The sequence below is a fragment of the Anguilla rostrata genome, chromosome 9, assembly GCF_018555375.3.
Source record: "Anguilla rostrata isolate EN2019 chromosome 9, ASM1855537v3, whole genome shotgun sequence".
NCBI classification, from domain to species: Eukaryota; Metazoa; Chordata; class Actinopteri; order Anguilliformes; family Anguillidae; genus Anguilla; species Anguilla rostrata.
In genome coordinates this window covers 50,419,936-50,443,414 of record NC_057941.1, presented here as the reverse complement: position 1 = coordinate 50,443,414, position 23,479 = coordinate 50,419,936, and the positions used below count along the sequence as shown (strand labels likewise).

The 23,479-nt window shown below is 46.5% G+C and overlaps 2 protein-coding genes and 1 long non-coding RNA gene across 8 annotated transcripts in view; 1 reads left to right on the top strand and 2 right to left on the bottom strand.

The window, feature by feature from the left end:
* The window catches only part of dclk1a (doublecortin-like kinase 1a), a 78,373-nt gene extending 65,378 nt beyond the window's left edge, over window positions 1-12,995 (bottom strand). For all 5 annotated transcript variants that reach the window (XM_064352712.1, XM_064352714.1, XM_064352713.1 and 2 more), the window contains exons 1-3: window positions 12,843-12,995; window positions 11,545-11,952; window positions 8,506-8,852 (exon numbers count right to left, since the gene is read on the bottom strand). In XM_064352712.1, coding sequence (XP_064208782.1) covers window positions 8,506-8,852; window positions 11,545-11,905 — 708 coding nt within the window. In that variant the 5' untranslated portion in view covers window positions 11,906-11,952; window positions 12,843-12,995. The remainder of the gene's footprint in view (window positions 1-8,505; window positions 8,853-11,544; window positions 11,953-12,842) is intronic.
* Window positions 12,996-14,396: 1,401 nt separating this feature from the next.
* Window positions 14,397-21,907, bottom strand: ccdc169 (coiled-coil domain containing 169). 2 transcript variants are annotated; one of them, XR_010332590.1, is made up of 9 exons: window positions 21,791-21,907; window positions 21,368-21,450; window positions 20,960-21,070; window positions 20,673-20,713; window positions 20,010-20,108; window positions 19,073-19,126; window positions 17,926-18,005; window positions 17,400-17,559; window positions 14,397-14,439 (listed from the first exon to the last, which is right to left on the bottom strand). XR_010332590.1 is itself a non-coding variant. In XM_064352719.1 (8 exons), the coding sequence occupies exons 1-8, from the start codon at window positions 21,862-21,864 to the stop codon at window positions 17,457-17,459; spliced, it is 645 nt and encodes a 214-aa protein (XP_064208789.1). In that variant the 5' UTR covers window positions 21,865-21,907; the 3' UTR covers window positions 15,951-17,456. The 2 variants fall into 2 exon arrangements, 1 of the variants encoding a protein (XP_064208789.1); XM_064352719.1 differs by lacking the exon at window positions 14,397-14,439 and having other exon boundaries at window positions 15,951-17,559.
* LOC135264073 (uncharacterized) lies at window positions 21,749-23,433 on the top strand. Its single transcript, XR_010332591.1, has 4 exons — window positions 21,749-21,763; window positions 21,875-22,163; window positions 22,557-22,654; window positions 23,060-23,433. It is a non-coding gene; the product is annotated as an uncharacterized LOC135264073 (long non-coding RNA).
* The last annotated feature ends 46 nt before the right edge of the window (window positions 23,434-23,479 follow it).

Genomic DNA, 23,479 nt, shown 5'->3' with positions numbered 1-23,479 from the left:
TCCAATCAGGAGCTCTGGTTTTCAGATACACTCGCACAGAAGGCCCGCCTCCTGCCCCTTCTATTCGATCGCCAGCCTTTTTGATCTCTTCAGCCCTGCCAATGAGAACGCTGCAGTCCGTGAGGGGCGTTACGCAACGGCGCGGTTATATAAGCCGGAGAGAGAAGAAAACAAGGACACAACAACCCTGAAGTTCTCCACCTAACATGAGAAGAGGAGAAAGTAGGGTATTATCTACAGACAACTGGAGAATGACAGAAACCCTGCCTTGGACACGCACTCTCTGTCTCTGTCCCTCTCTCTCTCTTTCTCTCTCTCTCTCCCTCCCTCTCTCTCTCTCTCTCTCACACTGTCTCCTTGATTTGACATCACTTGAAAGGCGCTGTATTGCTGTAAATTGCTTGAAAAAAAAAAAATATATATATTAAGACACAATATTAAATTACTATAATAAAATGCATTCTCAGTGCCCCTGTAGGCCCAGGAGAGAAAGAGGCACTGTTAATGCTACCGCTAATCAGAAATTACACCCAAATCCTCCTTCATGCACAAAAGCTGAGGCCCCAGGCACAGTCTCTGATTGGTGCCATGGGCGGAACCGGTCCTGCTTCCTGCTTAGACCGGCCGCTCTGATTGGCTGCTCTCTCTGGAGGGTTTCCACTAGGAAGAGAAGCTCATTTCCTGTGGGGCCTGTGCAGCTCATTCCATTCCAGGGCAGGGCCCTTCCTCCTTCACATTTAACAGAAGAAGCCAAACACACACACGCCGAGGCGCCAGTGTAGCACAATGGTTAGGCAACGTGACCGATAGCTCAGAGGTTGCAGGTTCAATTCCCAGGTGGAGCACTGCCGCTAGCACCCTTAACCTGGATATCCAGCTATGAAAGTGGAGCATGCTAATAGGTTAACTGTAGAGTGCTAAAAGGTTAAAATTGAGAAAAGAAAATCATACAAAATTCTGGCCAAACTATGGCTGGTGGTTGAAAACTGATTGGACGGTGATCGTAGAGAACAGTCGCTCAGCAGAACAGGGCTCAGCAGCGTGTTATCAGCAGCAGGAAGCAGCTTCCTCTGTAGTGACAGGAAGTGCTAATTAGATTCCGGAGGAAACGCGCTTGCTGGTAAAAAATCTGTCCAAAGTGGGGCGGCTAATTAGCAGCTGTTTCCCCCGCTGCTGGAGCTCCGCCTCCTAGGGGGCGTGGCTAGTGAAGCGGAGGAGGAGGCAAGCGGCAATTAGCGTCGCAGCTGGGGGGGGGGGGGGGGGCAGGGACACAGGCATGTGCTTCTGACAGGAGTGAGTGTTTCTGTGGGAGAGGAGGAGGAGGAGAGGAAGGGAGAGAGGGAGAGGCTGGGAATGAAGAGGAGGAGAGGAGGATAGAAGAGATGGAGGTAGAGATACTTTGTCCCACATCACATATGCACAGTCAGAGACAGCCAATAAGTTTTCAGCTACAGCACTAAAGAGATAAATTGCCTAACAAACACACACACACACACACACACAAACACACACCACACACACCGCACATACACACGCTCACACAAACACAATCATGAGCACTCAGTAGAGGGTGTCCAGCTGTGACTGAAAATCAGCCACTGCTTTAGAAGCCAGTCCTCCCCTCCCTCAGGGACCCATACACAGCCACGGAGAGCGAGGTCAGACGCTTCTAGGGAGAAACAGCAAACTGCACAGCTCACATGAGGCCCAAAGCCCTTCATCAGCAGAAGGGCCTGGGGCGGGGGCAGGGGGGGGGGTGTCCAGCCAGGCCAGTCCCAAAGGGAGCGACTCACTGAGGGGGAAAATAAATGGCTTCTCCTTCCAGACGATTTCCTTGTTTTCCAAACGGAACGCGCAGCGCGGATAAGCGGAGCCGCCCAGCTGTGCAGAGGTGATTGCTTGTTTTGACGGGGTGCCACCGGTTCGCCGCGGCAGGAGAGGGAGGCCGCCGGGGGGGGGGGGGTAGGGGTGTGGTGTGTTGGGGGAGGGGGGGGCTTTCCTGTACTGCAGAACCATGGTTCTGACTCTAAGACTCAATCAGATGAGGAAGAACATTTCTCTCTATTTCTACCTCTGTCTCCTTCTCCTCCTCTACACAGAGGAGGGAGCAGTGGGGGGGGTGGGGGGGTGGGATATTTACATCACACTGTAAATATAATAAAGTCTGGGCTAAAGCCATATTTTTTTCCCAATGGAGAAAGCAATGTTGCCGGCATTTCATAATGCACGTGCATGTCTGTCTGTTTGTGTGTGTGTGTTTCCGTGTGTATACGAGTGTGCATTTCTGTGTGAACGCGTGTGTGTTTGTGTCTGTGTGTGTGTGTGTGTGTGTGCATGCGTGTGTGTGTAATCACCAGCAGCAATGTTGTCAAGGCGGTTGTGATACTGTCTCTAAGTCACAGTGGTTGGTAGATAGCTGCTTAGGGAGGTAATTATAGCATGCCCATGACTGGGGCCTAATCCACTTTGCTGCAGTCTATCCTACTAATTAGTCTGAAAGGGCCCCTTGCTCTCAAGCACCGCCCCCCCCCCACCACCACTCTTCACTCAATCACTGGCCTGGGTGACTGTGACATCACCGACACACAGCCCCTCTGCCTGAGCCTGTTTCCAGGCAACCTGCTGTGGCAAATACATTGCCATAGAAACTGGCCAAAGAGGGCTAAGGAAGGACAGAAAATGCACCAATTTTCTTTGGTGAGCATGAAATACAATACAATAGCATTCGGCTAAAAATAACCCCTCTGTTAACAAGGTAAGAAGTTCTACTTGTTTTTTGGAGGGTTGCCAGTTCAATCCTGGGCGTGTCGAAGTGTCCCTGAGCGAGACACCTAACCCCCAACATGGCAGCCTTTCACCGTTGGTGTGTGAGTGTGTGTGTGAATGGGTGAATGAGACGCATCAATTGTAAAGCACTTTGGATCAAAGCGCTATATAAATGCAGTCCATTTAACATTTACCATTTACCATTCACAGAACACTGAGGCATTCTGGGAGTTTGAAAAACCTCCAACCTCATTTTCCAGAGGTTGTCCAAGTGTGCCAGTGTTTCTAGAGGCCTTCCAGGCCCAGAAACCTACTTTTGATACTTGACTGGTGTCTTTATCTGACGCTGACAGACTTAACCCTTTCATGGGAATAGCAAGCACTACATATTCCATGCAGTGAATAAGAGCGTTCTCCATGCATCTTCTGCCAAACAGGCCATGGCCATGCTAGGATAACCTTCAGCATGTTTCATTAGAGGTGCACACATACATACACATACACACATTCGCGCATGCACAAACACACACACCTATACACACACACACATACATGCACACACCAGTACCACCAACTGAACACACACACAAATACATGTACACCTGTGCATACACAGAGACACACATATCACATACACACACTCATCAGAATGTCCAACCTTCTGTCAAAGTGCACTTCTGGTAGGATTCACTTTTATCTTTCTCTTATCATCATCTTCACAAAGGATATGATGCAATCTGACCTGAGGCATTCAAGCATTCTTTGGGCCGATTCGATCGGCAAACAGGAAGTTACAGCCCAACAGCAGTAACCAGCCAGCGCTAATGCTACTGCCAGTGGAACAGAGGCAGAGATGGACTGCAGCAGACCTGGTTTGTCTCCTCTGTGCCAAAGTAGAGAGAGGGGAAGAAAAGGGATTCATTTGGTCAGTGTGGGCTTTTAACTCAGTGGTTGCAGGTTCAAATCCAAGGTGGGGCATTGCAGTTGTCATGTAAGAACAACTCTCTCTCTCTCTCAATTCAGGATGCTGGAACGGATAGATGGCATGTAACTGGTTACCGATCCGACCCCTCACAGTGGGTGCATCGCCCCTGCAGACACGATCAATGAAGAGCCTATAAATAGCAGCGCCTTACGTAAAACCCTCTCTCCACTTCTGCAACAGAGTGGGAACAAGGCTACGGTCCCTTAATACGAATCAATATCTAATTTCAAGCTTGTGCAAACCCACTGCAATGTGGGAAAAGTCACGGAATCCCAGCTCTAGCCGTGTTCCGAACCCCCGCTTCAATGCTTGCATCATGCCGCAGCCTCAGGGCCCTCTCAGGGTAGTTCAATCACTGAGAAATTCTATTTTTCTCTGGTAGTTAAAAGTGGTTTCTTGGCACTTTCAGCAGTTGGCTGTTAGCAGAGGAAGACATTAATATCCCAGTGTGTGTGTGTGTGTGTGTTTGGTTTTCAAGACAGATGGAGAAGGTGGGAAGACACAGCGGGGGTGGGGGGGATGGGGAGGGAAGGGAGAAATCTTCAGAAGGACTGCGGTGCTTTTGCACCCATTAAACCAATGAAAGTTCCAGAAAAAGAACAGGCATGTTCCATCGAGCACCCAAAGCTGGTGGAAAGTGCTGCCTGGTGCAGTACCAGAGAAAGAGGCCCCTGAATATTAAAACTGTGTCGCCTACGTAAATGTCACGGTCAAAGTGGCTCCTTTTTATGCAGATGTGGGCACAACACCGCACATTGCAAGTTGCCACGCTTAAGAAACGTGGGTTTTTTTTAAACCACCTGAAACCTGGCAGTAGGCCAGCACAGTCCGTTTAAAAGCCATGCAATGCGCGTGCATTCCAGTGACCGGAGGAAGGCACCGCTAACACATGCAAGAGAGCGGAGCGGAGAGAGAGAAATTACATGTCATCACAAGCTGAGTCACGCAACGCTAGAATCACTCGAGGACAAAGATGAGATTGCACCTAACCCCGGTAAATTAGTCCTCTGCTATTATTTTAGCAGGTCGTTTCATTGTACGATGGGAAATATTTAGACTACTTCAGTGATCGTGCTGATCAATAAAAAGCACTCATTTGAAATAGGCCAATTTTATGAATTGAGGTAGCTTTTCCAAGAAATATTGACAGGGTCCATTTGCAGAGCTAACTGAACTTATGTGTGGTTCAATGGCTCCTTTTTTCAATTATTATTATTTGTGCCCCGTTAGTGAACATGAAATTAATCCCCTATAAGACAAGAGGCAACATTGTAATAAATGTTAGCGAGCCAGCACTTGCTTAATAGACCTGTGCAAAACCATGCTGTAGCTTTATTGGTACCACCAAAACCTATTTTTGAGTTAAAAAATAATTGCACACCAATAATAAGCTACTGTAGCAGAGAAGACGATGTGCCCCTCAGTCAAAACATACCATGAAGGTTGATCTGATGGTGAAACATCACGCTTAGCAAATTTAAAACACAAAATATTTTTGCACGTGTTAGTTGTGCTTATTAACTACACGTGCATGGCTGCACAGGTCCTTGATTTATAGCAATACTGAAGTGAGTCAGTGGTTCATTTGGAGCATTTACAGTCGTCTCACTGTAAGCAGCACGACCTGCGCCCTGCATGTTTTCTCAGCTGATCTACCCCGGTGAATTCTGCAGCTGTGGTTCGCCAGACGCCGAGGCGGAAAGGGAGAAGCAGATGACAGAGTCAGGACCGGAGCGCGGCGTGGCTGTACCAGCGGCTGATTTGGGCTCTGGAGCTCTCACGACTCTGAAATGAGGGTTTCTCAGGTCGCCTGCTGCAGCACCGCATTCATTTCAATTCCTTCGTTCAGCAGGGACTGCAGGAAACAATTCATTTCTGACAGTCGTGACTGAGCCCGGCGCAAAAATAGGCTCAACAAAAGGTACTCTCTCTCTCTCTCCATCTCTGTCTCCCCCCGCCCTCTCCCTCTCTCCCTACCTCCCTCCCTCCCTCCCTCACTCTGTAACAACACCCTTAGCCAAGGATTCTGCGATGTGGGACAGGGGTGAAGTCACGAGTCCTCAGTGCTGGTCAATGGAAAGTTACAGGACTGGGCCGGTCAGCATCTGCATCACGAGCGGGTTCTGGAACCACAGGAGCAGAACTCCAGAGCTCCAGAACTCCATCAACTGTGACCTCGACTAAAAAGGGCACAGGCGCCTTTTCCGACAAACACCCCGTTAGAATGACAGATGAAAAAGAGAAAGCGAGAGAAAGGGAGGGAGAGAAACGGGGGGGGGACAGAAAGGGAGAGAGACAAACAGGGGGAAGAGAAATGGGGGGGGGGAGAAACAGGGGAGGGCTCTGCATCACAGCTGCACCAGGCCGAGGAGGACAGGGAACAGTCTGACCCGTTTTTGGGGGGAAAAAGCTGGCTCACGGCAGAGTAACGGCTCTAAATACTTTGGCTGAGCTTGTCCCGGGATCAGAGGTGACGGGGAGGACAAAAATATGCAAATCCGTCTGGCTGCGTCTGGCAGCCAGATGGGTCCTGTACACTCTAGCAGACTGATGTGTGCATCGGCAAATTAGCTAGAATGAGCAGGTGTGTGTGTGTATGTGTGTGTGTGTGTGTGTGTGTGCGTGTGTGCGTGTATAAGTGTGCGTGTGTGTGTGTGTGCATGTCTGTATGCATGTATGTTTGTGTGTGTGTTTGTGTGTACACGTGTGTGTGAGAGTATGTGTGTGTGTGTGTATATAACTGCGTGTGTGTAAGAGTATGTGTGTGTGTGTATATAACTGCGTGTGTTTAAGAGCAGAGGGGAGGTAATGCCAGTTCAGTGAGAGGGAGACAGCTGAGGAAAGGTGGGTGGAATATTAACCAGTAGAGAGAGGGAGCTGCTATTTCAGGCTCCTCTGCAGATATAGAAACTGCGTAGGCAAGAGCTCATTCAAACCCCTCTCATATCCCCCTGATCAACTGTCTCTGTCTCTCCCTCACACACACACACACACACACACACACACACAAGCTGCCAGGCACAAGATTTACTTGTCAGGCTCTCTGCATGGCAGACTCACTGGGGTCCAACGTAAAAAAAATCACCTCAGCAATTTACAACATCAATTTGTGTCAGCGCATCAGTGAGAGCCAGGAAATAACTTACAACATTGGTGTCACTGCAGGGTCACAGTGGGGTCACAAGACCATGCAGCCCTCCAGGACTGGAGTTAAACCTGCAGACACTGCAGCCCTCCAGGACAACCAGAGTTTTAACATTCCAGTAAAAAACGAACAGCTCAGTGCTCACCCCCTTCAAATGCAGGCAGTTACATAACACAGCATGTCAGAGAAGGGACCCACACAATTCCACAAAGTGAGGGGGACCCAGACAGCTAAAGGGACCCACACAGTCCCACACAGCGAGCGAATCCAACATCTCCTTGTTACTGCTGAACAATCTACCAGGCATGTAGGCGAGGTGTGGACAGCGTTGCTTCTCCACTACAGGAGCAATCTCATAATTCGCACACAGCGCAGAGAGCTCAACTCAAACTCCCAACCGTCGGCTCCAGCACCCATGCTGTACATTAGAACCGGCCTCGTGGCCACTCTGAGAGCCACCGTCATAGCCCAGACCAGATGAGCGAGCTGCGATTGGGCTTCGGCAGACTTGGGTACAACTCCGTCTCTACGGCAACGTCTCCGCGACAACCCAGGACAGAATGCCGTGGATTTCCAGTCGTTGGTAGGGAGCGGTAAACCCGGGTGTGCCGCCGGCTGCTCGTTTGGATGCGTTCGCACGGTGATTAATGTCTGCACGCGCTCATCCGCGCTCAGAACAACGGCGTGCTTGACCTCAGCTGTCGGTATGATTGGCAGTAAGTGGGTAAGTGGCTAATAAAGCTAAAAGATAAGGAAGAATGATTTTTCCATACAGCATTCATTTTCCATACGTTTTGAGCGATGGAGACTATGAAACACACACATGCACTAACTTTTTCTACCCCCTTTCATCCAGTTCCATCTCGATTGACCCTTTTAGAAATGCTGAAATAGATGTGGTCTACAAACCCAAGGATGTCCATTGTGGAACACCAACAGTCATATTCTTCACGAAGTAAATCCACCAGATCAAAAAAAAACAAAACAACAACAAAAACGGTTCAAAACCAAGATAGAAAGAGACTTCATTTCAAAGAGGATATACTTTTCTACAGTTTGTCTGGGGCACTCAACTACCAAGGAGCCACAAAACTTCAACAGAAATACACGTTACAGTACAATTGTACAGCAAACGCTCCCACCCAACGTCACTGCCAACGTGAGAGAACCCAAGTGCGTTGATTAGAGCAATCGATGCAGGTAACCATGGCAACCTAGAACCATGACTTAACCACACACAACAACAACAACAACAACTAAGAACACAATAACAAGGGCTAGAGCGCACCCAGCACCACGTAAAAACCTGGGACTGAACTCCCAGATGGTCTCAGCATCTGCTATGTGGCCTACATGCTATATGCTACATGCTACATGCAACACGGCAAGCTGTTCCATGAATTGACAGCTCAATGTAAAAAAAAAAAAAAAAAGCCAACACTTCCTGACATCTGTGCATAATTTACATTTGGCCTAGTTCCACGTATATCCATTCGTTGGGTCCCAACTCTGGCGAAACCCAACCTTAAAAAAAAAGTCCTGAAAATAAAAAAAAACCACACGGGACGCCCCAAACGCAAGGACACGGACACGGCCCCTCCCCTCCTACCTGCTTCCCGTCCAGGGCGTAGAGCCTCTTGACCACCCCGGAGTCGAGCTTGATGGCGTCGGTGATGTCGCAGAGGACCTGCTCGAAGGAGTGGGCGGTCTTCCTGTTGAGCAGGACGCGCACGGCCTTGCGCGGCCTCACGCCGCTGCGGACCACCGTCACCAGCTTGGGCCGGATGAAGTCCTTGGCCTCCCGGGTCTCCGGGGTGCCCCCCATGGCGCTGGCCAGCGAGGGCGGCGCCCGGGACGTCCCGGAGGCCCTCGGGTTCACGCACCAGTTGGGGTGGACGTTCTTGGTGTAGTCCAGCTTCTTGAACGGCTCGATGGAGCTGCACACGTAACTCCCGCCTGCGAGCGAATAAACAGAATCAACATGATCCATTATTATTGTTGTTGTCCATCCATCCAGCCGTACTTCTGGTCAGAGTAGTGGGGGGCGGGGGGGCACCAGCCTATCCCGGCAAACAATGGGTGAAAGGCAGGAACACACCTTGAGCTGGTCACCATTCAATCGCAGGGCCTATTATTATTATCATAGTTATCATTATTATTAGTAGCAGTAGTAGTGGCATTAGCCATAGCAGTAATAGCAATAGTATAGTAGTAGTATTAGCAGTAGTAGTAGTCGTAGTAGTAACAGTAATAGCAGTAGCCGTAGCAGTAACAGCAGTAATACCGTAGTAGCAGCAGTAGTAGAAGTAGTAGTTGCAGTAGCAGTAGGAGCAGCAGCAGTAGTAGTAGTCTTGGTATATACTAAGGTCAACACACAGGACATACCCATCTTTCACAATGCGCAGTCCAACGTAGAAGCCGTTACTAATGGAATATCCGAGCATATGAATTTATTTTCACTCAGAGCAGGGAGAGCTCAGGAACGATTAACCAGAATATGAACCCCTGATATTCATTGATAGTCTTAGCCGTGCGGAGAAGCTCTGAAGAAAATCTGTCTGATTTAATGCAGGACGAGAGACTGTTCGAGTGGAGGTTAATTGCGCCTTCTTCATTAATGAAACGTCCCATTTTCACAGAGCCGCGTGTAAGCCAAGGGTTCTTCTGACATCACCGGCTCAAATCCCTTCAAGGTCACGCAGTTTCAAAATCGGTCAAACGAGGGATTTGTCTGCCGATTCATACTGCCGCCCAGATGTATAAGGCTCATTCCCAGAATCCTTTAGTGCAACAGTGGTACAGTGGCCGACTATATGGGAAATTTTCACCCTGCTGTCAATCGTCTTTGACCGAATCGACCAAACGTGGATTCAGTTCTCTGATGGAATACAGTGATCACCAAACACATAAGGCCTCTCTTATGATCAAACGGCTTAACAGGAAAAACAAATACAGTACTTTATACATGTGTGTGTGTCTGTGTGTGTGTGAGTGCTGGCATGTCTGTTTGTGCATGTATGCCTGTGTGTTTGTGTGTGTGAGTGTGTGTGTGTGCATGTGCATTGCTGTGTGTGTGTTTGTGTGTGAGCGCGTATGTGCATTTGTGTGTGTGTGTGTGTGTCTGTGTCTGTGTAATTACAGTAGTAGCATAGCGTACTGTAGGGCACATTACCCCCTGAGCTCACAGTGAATTATTGATTAGAGCTGCAGCTCAGCCCATCCCAGGTGAGCCGTGTGAGTGACACCTGCTGTGTGAGGGAGCTCAGAGCGTGACACGCTGGGCTATGACACGCTGGGCTATGACACGCTGGGCTATGACACGCTGAGCTGTGACACACTGGGCTATGACACGCTGGGCTGTGACACGCTGAGCTATGACACGCTGAGCTGTGACACACTGGGCTATGACACGCTGAGCTGTGACACACTGGGCTATGACACGCTGGGCTATGACACGTTGAGCTATGACACGCTGGGCTATGACACGCTAGGCTGAGACACACCGTGCCTCACCCACAGACCGGCAGCTCTCCCCCTCCCCCAAGCACTCAGCTCCACTTCCGTAACCCAAAACAGAATGTCACACTGCCCATGTTACATTACATTTATTTGGCAGACGCTTTTATCCAAAGCGACGTACAAAAAAGTGCATTTCATGGTCATAGACAACTGTCAATGTCAGACTGGCCCGGTCTTAAATAATCAGTAAAATAAAAAAACACCAACAACCTAAAAAAAAAAAATGTTCTGATTGGGTGTATACAAAGAGCTGACCGGGCACTTCAGAGGAATCGAAAAGGCAGAAAAGAGCCAGTTCACTTTTTGCCTCCCCCTCCCTCCTAAACAGGTGGTCTAGAGAAGCTTCTGGAACATCTGCAGAATATCAACAAGCACATTTATCCGTTAGCCGACAGAGATGGGTAAAACAAACCATCTATCTCTCTGTCTCATTAAGAAACACACAGCAGTGTTGATAACTGGTCTTACGTGTTCTAGTGAAATACTCAGCAGAGCCCATGATGTGATGGCAGCATGTGGGTGAGGAGGGTGGGGGGGTGTAATCATAATACCTGCTGTACACACCATTATCCAGAGCCAAGATGAAACTGGCAGCCAGTCAGAAATTGCTACTGAAGGTGGTTGGTTGCGTGGATCTATCTCTCTCTCTCTCTCTCTTAAATTCAAAATGCTTTATTGGCATGACATATTTCAGTATACATGTTGCCAAAGCTTTACTAAACACATCACAATGTAGGCTACATAATATAGTGTGATGTCATGAATCTCTCTCTCTCTCGCTCTCTCTCTCCTGTAGTTCTCGAACTCCTTCTGAAGTATCCATCCGCAGTTGTTCTCCGTTCAGGACACGGGCAAACACTGAGCACGGTGCCAAGAAAGGCTGCCAGTCACTTGCGAGTTTGCCCGTGCCGGCGGCTATAAAACGCGGAGAATCGCTGACTCACCAAGCAATTACTCCACATCGCTACCGTCCAACCTTCCGAGCCAAGCGAAGATTTAATATAGTGCAATTTGACTAAAAGAGCTCAGAAATGAACGTAATAACGAATTATGCTGGAGCCAGTGCGTAAGAACGTTAAGGGCAGTGACAAAGTTTTTGCACTCCCTGCCTCACAACTGAGTTGCTTACCTTCAACCAGCTGATCGATGCCGGTGATCTTTTTGCTGCCATCGACTGTATAGATGGTCCGAACCCCCTGTGGCAGGTTGACATTGTCGGACAGGGTGCGGGTCAGGTCCGCCAACAGGGCGTCGAAGGACCTGAATCTGTCCTGGGAGACGGCGTACACGATCCCGTTGAAGTAACGGTCCCCGTTGCGGTAGAAACGGACCTTCCAAGCCTTCTTCTCCGAGATGAGCGCTTTCAGGGTGCGCGTGCGGTACAGACTGCAGTGGGCGCTGTGGGTCGGGCTGGGAAAGCCGTTTGGTCGCGAGCCCCTGCGCGAGTGTCTCCGGGCTTTGTCCCGCTCGTCAAAATGCTCCAGCTCCATCTCTATCTCAAACCCCAAATGACGGTTAGGCGCAGCTACTTTAGAACCTACGGAAGACAACGACAGACGACAGCACTGATCAAACTTAATTTGGGTCAAATAGCCACAGCTCTGGTAGCCTAACTGGATCACATTTCGGATCAGTTTTCCGAGCGATTGTGCTCATCGTAACGCTTGCTGCGCCCTGTCAACGGGCTTTTTTCAATCTATCAATGCCATATGAACTGATCTGTGGGCTGCGTGTATAGAAAAAGATATTACGACGTAAACGTGAATCCAAACAGCAGGAGTAAAATAGACAAACACGGGGCATTAGGCTGTGTGTCTGTAAATAACTTTCTGAATAGCGACAGATTAGTTTGTTCTTAGTAAACCGGTCCTTGTCCTGCGTGCGTCTGTCACTTCATTATAGATAGTTACAAACTCGGAACATTTAGATGCAATACAGACGTTTTTTCGGTACAAAATACTGAACAGGAACAATTTATGAATAGGCTATTTTAAGCAATGTGCCCCATAACTTATAAAAATCCTACTTCTTCCCTACAGCAGATATCCTCTCCAGCACATATAGAGCATGGAATCGCCGTCAATAGATAGCCTACATAAAATGCTGTTTGCCATGGAAATTATAAACTGGCAAATGAAAACTGTAGTCTCGGAAACCTTAAAACCTTAAAACATCTGTCATTGTGTTGTCATAATTAGGTCTATTTTAATCTGATAGATGTTTATTGACATACGGAGCATGGTTCAACATGAGGCGCAGCCGGTGTGTGTTGAATGCGACTTTTCTCATGCGTGCTAGTCTTGAACTGTTCCAACCTGGCTAATGCAAGACTTACAACAGTCCAGAAATTACTACGATTATTTTATCAGATACGAAGGATCCCCGATAGCTATGTTTATACAATAGTTTATCCCTTTGAATGTTTACCTTGCGGTGGTGTCCTCGGTGATCCTGTCAAGGCTTTGCGTAAACCTGTGATTCCTGCAATCAGAATGATCTTCGGAAAGTAGACTACTACGTTGATTAGTCTACACTGCGTTCGCGTTGCAATTGTCAGTCAGTGGCAGCATATACCTGCGCCTCTTTTGTTTGTCTCGTGCTCTCAGCTCGCGTTCGTGACACGAAGGAGGTGGGGCTGCAGCTGCCCAGCAACGAGCGTGATTTACATTGGCCCGTCCCTCATTAAAATGCAGGCCGTCAATTCATACGTCCACAACCATCACACCCATTCCACACCCCTCGCGTCTCCTGCGCTCATATCGCAGATACAACACTGAGGAGCTGCAAAAACTACTGCACAGGTATGCGTGGAGGTATAATCACTGGTTAGGTTCTTTGTGCTTACACTGACCCATGCAAATATTCGTGACAGCGGTAGACTGTAAGGGCTAGAATGCATTTTACCGTTAAATTGCGCCGTAGTCGCAGCCTACGTGTACATTCAGTTACAGGAGACACGCAAGTAAATCGCTACAGCCCACGATACGGTGCAAAGACAGAAAATCCACTCACAGACTGCCGTTCACTGCGCTGTAGCCTATAGGCTACTTCATCCACCGTATTTTCATTCTGCACGCGGCCTGTCGCATCACACGCGCGGGGCTGTGGACGCCAGTGCATGCAGAGAAGGGCCTCCATCCTAAATGCATTCCGTGGGAAATGTAGTATTGCACTTTCAGGTGTAGAAACTTTCAGCTCATGTGCCCTCTTTTAAAATAAACCGCAGATATTTTGTGTACAATATAAAAATGATTCTCTTTGATGTGAATATTGAAGCTCGGGGGGTGGGGGTGGGGGTGGGGGTGGTGGCTGTCGCAACAGTCTGATTGGCTATATGTAGGCATACTTAGAAACTTTTCCATATGCAAACTGTCACAATAAATGGATTTACAATGCAGGCAGTAGGTATTTGAACAGTGACACGATTTTTGCTGTTTTGAAATGGATTTGAAATGAAGCAATGAATATGAGGTTAAACTGCGTGCTGTCAGCTTTAATTTGCCGGTATTTACATCCATATCGGCTGAACTGCAGTCCTTTTTTACACATATGTCTAGTCTACCGCTTTTCTCAGATGGGAAAATTCCGTTCTAAATTTAGCTCGAGCCGGCAGCCAGGTAAAAGAAAGCGTCTCGCGCTTTTCCAGAGGGACCTCCGTTTGCGTCACAGCCACAGACCGTCCGGACGTGTCAGCCAGTGTGCGAATTTGTACCAGGCCGGCGGAGATCAGTCTTCTCGTCCCAACTAGGCCCAACTAGGAAGGGAGAACTCATCCCCTGTGGGTTACAGCTCCAGACAGCATCACCGAATACACTTAATAACGCCTTCTTTATCCCCGTTGTTCTGTGTCCTTGCTGGATTTGTTACCTAATTCTTCATTTAGAGTCAGAATTGTTTCAGAGGCAGACAAGGAATATTATCTTGTATGTAAAAAGTGGAGTAGATTGTTAAAAAAAAAAAAAACCCAAGCAAGTCATTGGATGCTCTACCTACCAGAAAGTTCCAGAAGTTTCCATTAGGTTGTCTTGCCAATGGTGATGTTTTTTTCCAGGTACATGGGGAAGTAAATAAAGTAAATAAACACCAAGCTTTCGGTGAAGGACTTTCGCACAGGCAGGACAGAATGCCAGACAGACGGACAGTGGGCTATGTTTGTTTTGCCCTCAGCAGGTGAACAAATTAATGAATAATGCTGAAGACGTCGCATTAATTATAAACGACAGGCCGACTCCTGTCCCAGACAACTAAGGCTAGGGAGGGGTTACAGGTGCAGTGGGGACTCACACTCGAACTGATGAGATATGTGTGTGTGTGTGTGTGTGTGTGTGTGTGTGTGTTAGTGTGTGTGTGCGCGCGCCAAAGAGTGTCCAGACACCACTGGTCCAGGAAACAAGCTGTTCTAAAACAAGACAAGGGGAGAAGGTAAAGTCAAACACAATGACCTACATTTTCTCCCCTCTGTGAACCAAACAGCCACTTTCCTCCCTGTAGTTTGGAACATTACATTACAGGCATTTAGCAGACGCCGTACAACGGCAGTGTCCTTACCCGGGAATCGAACCTGCGACCTTTCGGTTACAAGTCCAGTTCCTTACCCACTGTGCTACACTCCGTCCTGCATGGCACCAATCAGCCATCTCGACAGGGGTGACCTTGGGTGAAGCTAGCCTGCTTAGCAGAGCTTTGGCACGTAACAAACGTGTGGCAAAAGCACCTCAGTGATGTCACAGTACCGGCAGTATCATGTGGTCTGGCTGAGGTAGTGACCTTGGTCTTCACGAGAGGTCAGTGTCAAATTAAAAGCCCCGCATGAGCCCTTTACACACCCGGCATGGACACTTCCTGCTACTGCTGCATGCCAACCAGATCTGGAGCGTACACAAAACCCATTACCAAAGCCCACCCACTGCTACCTAACCCCCCTCTAACTGTGGCACACTATGTATTTACCTGGTTGTTGGTCAGTTGTGTCTGTACTAGAACTTCACTGAACTCAACTGAATATCGTTATTGCCAAATAAATTATTGTTATTTGCAATAATGTGTTCCGTGCAGAGGCTCACCTTCATTGAGTCAATTTGTTTGATTAATTCATTTATTTATTTAAAAAATAATATATATTTTTAATATAGCACTCCTTACACCAAGCTGTGCCAGGGTGCTGAAAAGTTAAAAATAATTCGCAGAATACAAAAGCAAAACACAATTCAGTCAATTTCATACAGATTAAATGGCAGCAAAAGCATAATCAAATAGAAATGTCTTCAACTGGTATATAAAAGTAGGCATTATTCATAATAAAAAACAACAAATCAAATCAGAAATCGCATTTAACACATTTCAGAGGTACAGGGCCAGTTGAGTGGTCTGAATTAATGCTCAATACAAATTTCCTAATAATACGTAGTCCCAAATCACACTGGCGATTAAATCTTGGCATTAGATAAAGCACTAGTGTGTGCCTAGAAGATGCTCTTGTGTATAAACAAGTTAGAATGCAATATAAAACAAACAGAACAAAAGTCTTTAAAAAAAAATTATAATAATTAATTTTTCATAATAATTTTTGTAATATTTGTTGAAATATGTCAACTTTTCACACACTTTCTGTGTGTAAATGTACTGTAGGCATCAGTGAAACGAGATCTCCATTCGGGAGAACCCCCATAACTCTCACGGACCGGAGGGAGAATGGTCAGATCTACATGGCGATGGATGTAGTCGCGTGTATCTATCTAAAATGCTAGTTTAAGATTTGAGGGAGAGGCAGAAAATGGCTGCAAGGCTGGAGTGGGCGGATCCCCTAAGAGTAGCGGCGTAACAGCAATCCCACGCCAGGTCTGTCGAGTGCGTGACACACATTTGACTCAGCGGGTTTCCTACGCGGTTTGATTACCCCCCCCCCCCCCTCCCGCAACTCCCACTCCGACAGGCACACGCAACCGCACGAGAGAACGCCGCAGTGCACTTAGCTGGATTGGCCGTCACGACCCATCAGTCCTTTGAAGAGTAGGTTTTTTTTTTTTTGGAATGTTTTTTTCAACATTCTAAGTCAGTGTTCTAGAACTCGGTTGCTTTCAATCGCCAGTAGTGATTGTGACATCAGCATTAGAATGTTCAGCGAAGAACATTCTAATCGCATACTTGTGATGTCACACATTATAGGGTTAAAACACGTGGAAAGAAACAATGAGAGACCCCCTCCCAACCTGCCTCTGACCAAAGCAATAGTCTATAAGCAGGTTAAAAACAACGACTGCTTGGGGTGCTACTCATACAAGAGGGAACAGGAAGGCCAATGTAAGGCATCTCCAGGCAGGATTTTCTGCATAGCTCATTTTGGGGCATTATGTGGGTCAGGTATTATTGGTTACAAGTTGTACAAAATCATTACGCTTGCATAAAAGCATTAATCACAGAGTGTTTCCACACCTCTTACTGCATGACAGGTGTTTGCGGGAGAGGTGTGATTCTCACTGGGGTTATATTACATTATGCATGATATTCAAAGGCAAATTCCACAGTGTGTGTGTGGAAGGTGTATCCAAAATCACATGCACTCGGACTGGATTTTTCGTGGGGATTTTACAACTCGAGGTGAAGCCAAGATACGTAATCGAAAAAAGGCACTGATCGGGGTTATTGTTCATTACACATGTTCTGTACAGGTAATTAGCGTCTTATTTTAACCAGCGTTGAGTAAACAGTGTCTCGGTTTAGCAATACTGTAAGTCTACACGTTAATGGAGCCAAAACCTATTCAGAACAGCTGCCATTCCTGTTCATTCGAGCTGCTTAAAATTCCCAACTGCCACTGGGCTTTGAACACGATGTGAATTGGATATACCGCAGCTTCTGTTTCGCAAGCTAACGTTCGCCGCCAGTCGTCTCCACACTTCCAAGTGGGGAAAATTAGCAACTGAAAATTAGCTTTGACCGGAGACGTCTGGATACTGTGTGGTGAGAGAATCGAATGGGCCTCACATGCTAATGGCGACCACGCCGCGGTCTCCTCTCTGTGACCGCTCCCCCCGCTCGGACTCAGCGCTTTAACCTTGGCAGTCGGCTGGAGGTCGCAGACGTCCTCGCAGGCTTCCCGACGGGCTCGCGCTCGGCCATCTCCAGGGTCTGCGTGGCGAGAGCCCTGAGGAAAGTTCCGGAAGAAAAGCACGGGTACACAAAAGCGAAAAAGGGTCACACAGTGAACACTGTCAAAAAACACAAACAACGCATTTTAAACACGTGAGAAAACACATCCCGTTTTACAGGAGATGTTTCAGTGAACGCTACTGTCCTCTACGGTGCACTGTAATTTCATATCGCTTACTGAAATATGACCAACACTTATGCAAAGAAATTACTGATATTTTGAAATTGATATAATACCAAAAAAAAAAAAAAAAAGCAAACTTAGTTTTAACATGCATGGAACTTCTGCAGAAGTGATCTAATGTCAGGTCTTAACCCAGAGAGGGCTCTGAGGCCCGCATTAGCATGCAGCAGCACACACCTCTTCATCCCGCTGTCCGCTGCCTCCTGAGGCCTGGCCATCTGCTGCTGCCTCCTGCAGGGGCCCAGGGCCGGCGAAGCCTGCGTGCAATACCCACACGTCCCACATCACGTTCCACATCACGTCCCACATCCTGTTCCACATCACATTCCCGAATCACGTTCCGCATCACGTTCCTGAATCGCGTTCCGCGTCACATTCCCGAATCACATTCCACATCACATTCCTAAATCACGTTCCACATCACATTCCTAAACCACGTTCCACATCACATTCCCAAATCACGTTCCGCATCACGTTCCTGAATCGCGTTCCACATCCCATTCCACATCACATTCCCCAACATGTTCCCAGTCATCGTGTTGGGGTCCGGTATCACGTTCCCCAACACATTCCAGATCACAGCACACCAGGCCAAACTCTGCTGCTCATGGTTTTACCCTGATCACACAAACACTCTTATCAAACACTTTATCGCATAATAAGCATCTGAAAAATCCTACAGTAATTCTAACTGCCATCGAGAGAGTCCTGTGACAGGCAGTCTTCTTTAAAAGCATTAATATTAGAGGCCACATAACAATGTTTTATGTCGTATCATAAATTTGAAATATAATAGCAACTGGGCTTTTAACTTAGAGGTTGCAGGTTTGATTCCCAGGTGTGGCACGGCTGTTTGAACCCTTGAGTAAGGTACTCATCCTGAATTGCTTCAGTATAAACCCAGCTGTATAAATGGACTGTGTGTTAAAAAACGTAAGCCCTGTAAGTCCCTCTGAATGAGAGCGCCAAACGTAGTGTTAATGTAGCACACACACCACCTACAGGAGATTCACAGCCGCACGCTGTGAGTAATGGACTTGTATTAGCCTATACCGACACCTCTGAGCATCCAGACTGAGCTGCATTAGAGTGAAACGGTATTCCCACATGTGGGTTATGATGAAGACCTGTGTGGTTTATCCGTTTAAATTGAAACATCATCATTTGTTTTTTGGGAGCATTAAGAGAGAGTACGAGTCTTTTCTTTCCACTCTTTTAACATGTTCCTCTGACTCAGCACCTTGCGTAAAGTTGCGAGGGTGTGCGTATGTTTGCTCCGACACCGTAGCTATCGAAGATCGGCTTTTTTTTTTTTCCCCCTCACCTTTGCGATTTCCGCCTGGTACGCACGCCTCTCTTCGTTGGCTCTCTGGTACGCCTGATGGGGCAAAGATGGCGTGAAAATTATAAGCTTGGATATTTCCCCTCGTTCAGCTGTTTTTTATAACAATGCAAGAGACGCGAATTAGCTGACGCGCAACGTTCTCCCCCGAGCTGCCGGAAAGTTCTAATATCCGAGTGACCTTTGGAGATAATTTTCTCAATTCCCCCTCCTCGCGGAGAAGCAATATTGGTTATGCAATAAGTTTCAGCTCCTGCTGTGTGAACGAGAAACTTCCGGAACAGTTACAATGGCTTCCCGAGAGACAGAAGCACAAAGAAACGCTTCACTTCGAAGGGGTACTCCAGTCAAAAATCATTATCTTCACCTCAAAGAATACTCCATCCATCTTGTTTCGTATTATCCATCTTGTCACATACAACAATTTAGCCTACACAAAGCCAGTGTACTGATGCCCCGGCCTAAACAGTGATGTCATACAGATATAATGCCTCCCCTTTCCCCCATTAAAGTGATTATATGGATTTAGAAAATGTTGCGGAGGCTGCAGTTCAGATGAACGTCTCAAAATATTGAGACAGGAACACATCTGCCCCCATTAGTGCTCTCCAACTCAATTTCCTGAAACAATAAGCAGTGGAGTTACATCACAATGACATCACCACTTCAAATGGTCTCTTAAAGATACTGGTTTTTCCATATGTAATACGGGCCATACCAACTATTCTGAGGTAAGATGGAACATACCAAAAACAAATGAATTTTGGGTGGAGCTCTCCTTTAAAATTCTGTGTCAAGATCGCCGAAATTCCACGTTATAATGGAATTCCCAACTCTAATACCATAAAGAGCACCTAGTGAGTGGGATCATGAGTCCGTTTGGGAAATCAGACTTCGGGAATGTTAAACGAGGGGAAACCTTCGCCTCCTGTACGATCCTCCGACCGCAGTCCGTCAGCTGGTTCTGCAGGCCGGCCTTGTCTCGGGCCAGCTGCTCCAGGATCCGCTTCAGGGCATCCTGTCCATGCAGAACAATAACCGACATCACTTCCTTTTTTCATTATCACTTTCGCTCAGTTTCCATTTGACAAAAATACAACAAAATACTTCTTTTGGTATCACAGCATTGACAATGTTGTACAACTACAGTGTAAATAAACATAAACACATCCAAAAATCACACAGAAAAGAAAAAAGCCACATTAAAAAAGGACATACCACACCTATATAATCCAAGAATTTCTTTAAATTTATGTTTCAATACCTATCCCTCTTCACTTAATAATTATATCCTTAAAGGGGCACCTCACCGAAGGACAAAAAAAACATGCTGATCCATCATGTATATACTCCATAAGTACCCAACGTTACTGCAACGCTCTCTCCTCCTCCTTTCCCTCTAAAGCCCAGTCTTTCTTTCCAAAGGTTCACTCCGTTTCGGAAATGTATGCACGGCATACTGGGGGTCGGCAGAGCTCGCTACGCTACTTGCGCCTCTGTCCATGGCGGCGGTTTGCGTGGCACGAGAACGGGACGTGAGAGGTCAGGGGTCAGCCGTGTTTTACGTCACGGGTGTACTCACCGCCGGCATGTCGTCGTACGCCCGTATGGAGGACAAGCGGTCTGCAAACACACACAAGGTCAAGAAGGGGGTGAGCAGTGAGGTGTGTCCATCCTCTGGTCACATGCTCACTCTACCCTATACAGGTGTTCCTGTCAGTGTTCCACTAATCTACCTGGGGCCACACCCTTTTTATTAGAAAAAAGTAAAAGAAAGATTGATACTGGGCAGTGGGTACAGAAATAGGTGACGTGTCCGAATGTAGGCACCTAAGTCAGGTATAAAGAGCCGAAAGTTTTTTATTTTACCGTCAGGATTTCCTCGGAGGTCCTCCAGCTTCTCCCGCACGAGACAGATCTGCTGCTCGAGCTGGCCGTTCAGCTCCAGCTGCGTCTCGAACCTGGTCCTCCACTCGCTCTCTGGAACCGAATGGGCACGGAAAAACGCATAATTGTAAATGGTATTTTACTGATTAAAAAACTTTCAAACAAAACATTATTTTTTCTATTAAAATAATAAATACCACATAAGTAAATATTATGAAACATACCAAAGTGAGTTGCCAAAAAATTCACATAACAAACAAATCCCAAAACATAAAGAAAAAACAATACAGAACAGCAAACCATAACAAAACATAATTGAAATAAAAGCACTTGATAAAAGTATGTATTTTCGAGCAAAAGAAAAAACTGCGTGAGTACTTAACTCGTTACCTTCGTCTTGTACATTATGCAGTCTCTTCTCCAGTTGTACTATGGTAGCTCTTAGCTCAGACACAGACACTTCAAGCATTTCCATGAAAATATAAAAAAGGGAGTGGGCGCAATCACAAGCTGGTTAATGTCACGTTATAGATGCTAGCTATAAAGCTCATGCAAATTAAGTTCAATGATTAGCTAAATCGTTATCGAAGTGCGATGTATGCCTCAGCGCTGCAGGATACTGAAATTAGCTACAGTTGCTAGCTAGTCACGCCTGCTATGCTGTGTTGGTCGGTGCATCTATGCAGCCCTCTAACTTGCTGTGGGCGTTCACGAGCTAACTTTATCCAATTTTGCACTGCTCACTCGTTAGGTTGCAAAAAGTTATGACATGAGCTTTCTGACAAGGTAACAGAAAAATACATCAATTCTTACTTAAGTTCTGTTTCCTGTTCAAGCTCGGCTCGCAATCTACCGATATCGTAGTTACTAAAGTCAGTATCTTCCATATTTACACAGCGGCAAGCTTGCTGACGGTACAGCGAAACATTCCACGAGGGAGGTTGTTTTAACTTGTTTCCAGGCAACCACCACCTCCGGCGGAAGAACCTCACGAAGGCGCGGGGTAGCTGTATTTTGAAAAAATAAAAGAACCTGCAGTTTGTTTTCTTCCGCTACACTGACAATAACTCTGACAGTAACTTGCTTGTACGATTGAAGAGTGGCTCTTTTCACTGAAATTACATTGCGATGGATTTGATTTCAGAACAGACGAGAGTCGGATACAAAGAAATCGCTGAACTGCTAGGTATGGAAGTTACTTAAATGCTTTGTTTCGCTAGCTAGTTGATGTTAGCTGTATTTATCCAGCTAGTGTTATAAAGTGGCAACTAGATAAGGATGAGTAGCTAGCAATGCTCTTGGTTTTACAAGAGACTAATATATTGTTTTTGTGCAAACTGCTGTAGTCCGCTAGGTAATGTTAGCTAACTTCCTGCTAGCTGCTGTCAATCTGTCAGTGAGAGACTTGACAGCTCAGAATGCAACTACGTTAGTTTACGGACCAGAGATTTGTATTAACGTTTGTTCACGTTGGCTAGACTAGCCTTTTCATTATTTATCAGTTTATTAAAGCTGTATGTAAACAATGCAATATCGAGAAACTTCGTAGCGGGCTAAATTTTTAACATTTCTGTTTTAGGAAAACTGACCGAAGAAACAAGCAAACTCGAGGCACACCAAAAGAAGATGACCGAACACAATCATGCGCTCGGAAATCTTAACAGATCCTTCAACCAGGTGATTGCGGCCGTTATGTAGTAAAACAACTCATTATAAAGCTAATGTCGCATTAGCTTTATAATGAGTTGCATTTTGACAGTTACTTCACTTCGCAATAACCTCGCTCTTCAGTGTGAGTCTACCTACATTATTGGACATTGGCTAAAGTGTGCGAAATGCTTGTGCAAAAGCAGTGGAAAAGAGCCAGGCAATTATAATGAAAACTAGAAGTGATGTTAACTTACCATGATGCTGAAAACGCTGCACCTCTTATCAGAAAGCCCAGATGAATTTCTGGTAATAACGGTTCCTACTGGATAATATTTCAGTGTTTCCAAAACTAAACGGGGGTACGTTGTGTAATGCAGGTGTAAATTCAGCTCAAAACGACGTGGGATAGATGAATTTGTACTTTGTTTTCAGGCCCAGACTCGCCTGGAGAGAGTGGCCGTAACGAAGTGCGGCAGTGAACTACTGAAACAGTAACCGCCCCGGACGACAGCTGCGCAGCACCGCTTCATTCACTGAAATACCGCTTTATTTTTACTTTGAAACATCATGTGAACAAACACAAGCATTTCAGTTAATAATTACTGAATCTTTTTTGTTATAAGTAAAAAAAAAAAAACAACACATTTTTTATCACGTTATGTTTGTGTACAATATACTTTTCGTAGTGATGTAATTTCAGATTCACTTGTTGTCTGGTTTAGGCAAGTATTTATTTATTTTTCTTTGATTTATTCAGGTGTGTCTGGAGTGTTCGGTAAATGTGGAAATAAAAACTTTTTAAAAGACACCGTCTTGTAGTTTTCCACACCAGACAAGCAATGGTGCAAGTGA

Bases quoted from the DNA above. Each gene is read 5' to 3' on its own strand.
- ccdc169 (XM_064352719.1), bottom strand. From the start codon at position 21,864: ATGGAAGATACTGACTTTAGTAACTACGATATCGGTAGATTGCGAGCC. The intron at 21,451-21,790 runs GTAAGAATTGAT...TTATATTTTCAT, and splicing joins GAACAGGAAACAGAACTTAA to GGAAATGCTTGAAGTGTCTG. The intron at 21,071-21,367 runs GTAACGAGTTAA...ATTCGGTTCCAG, and splicing joins GCATAATGTACAAGACGAAG to AGAGCGAGTGGAGGACCAGG.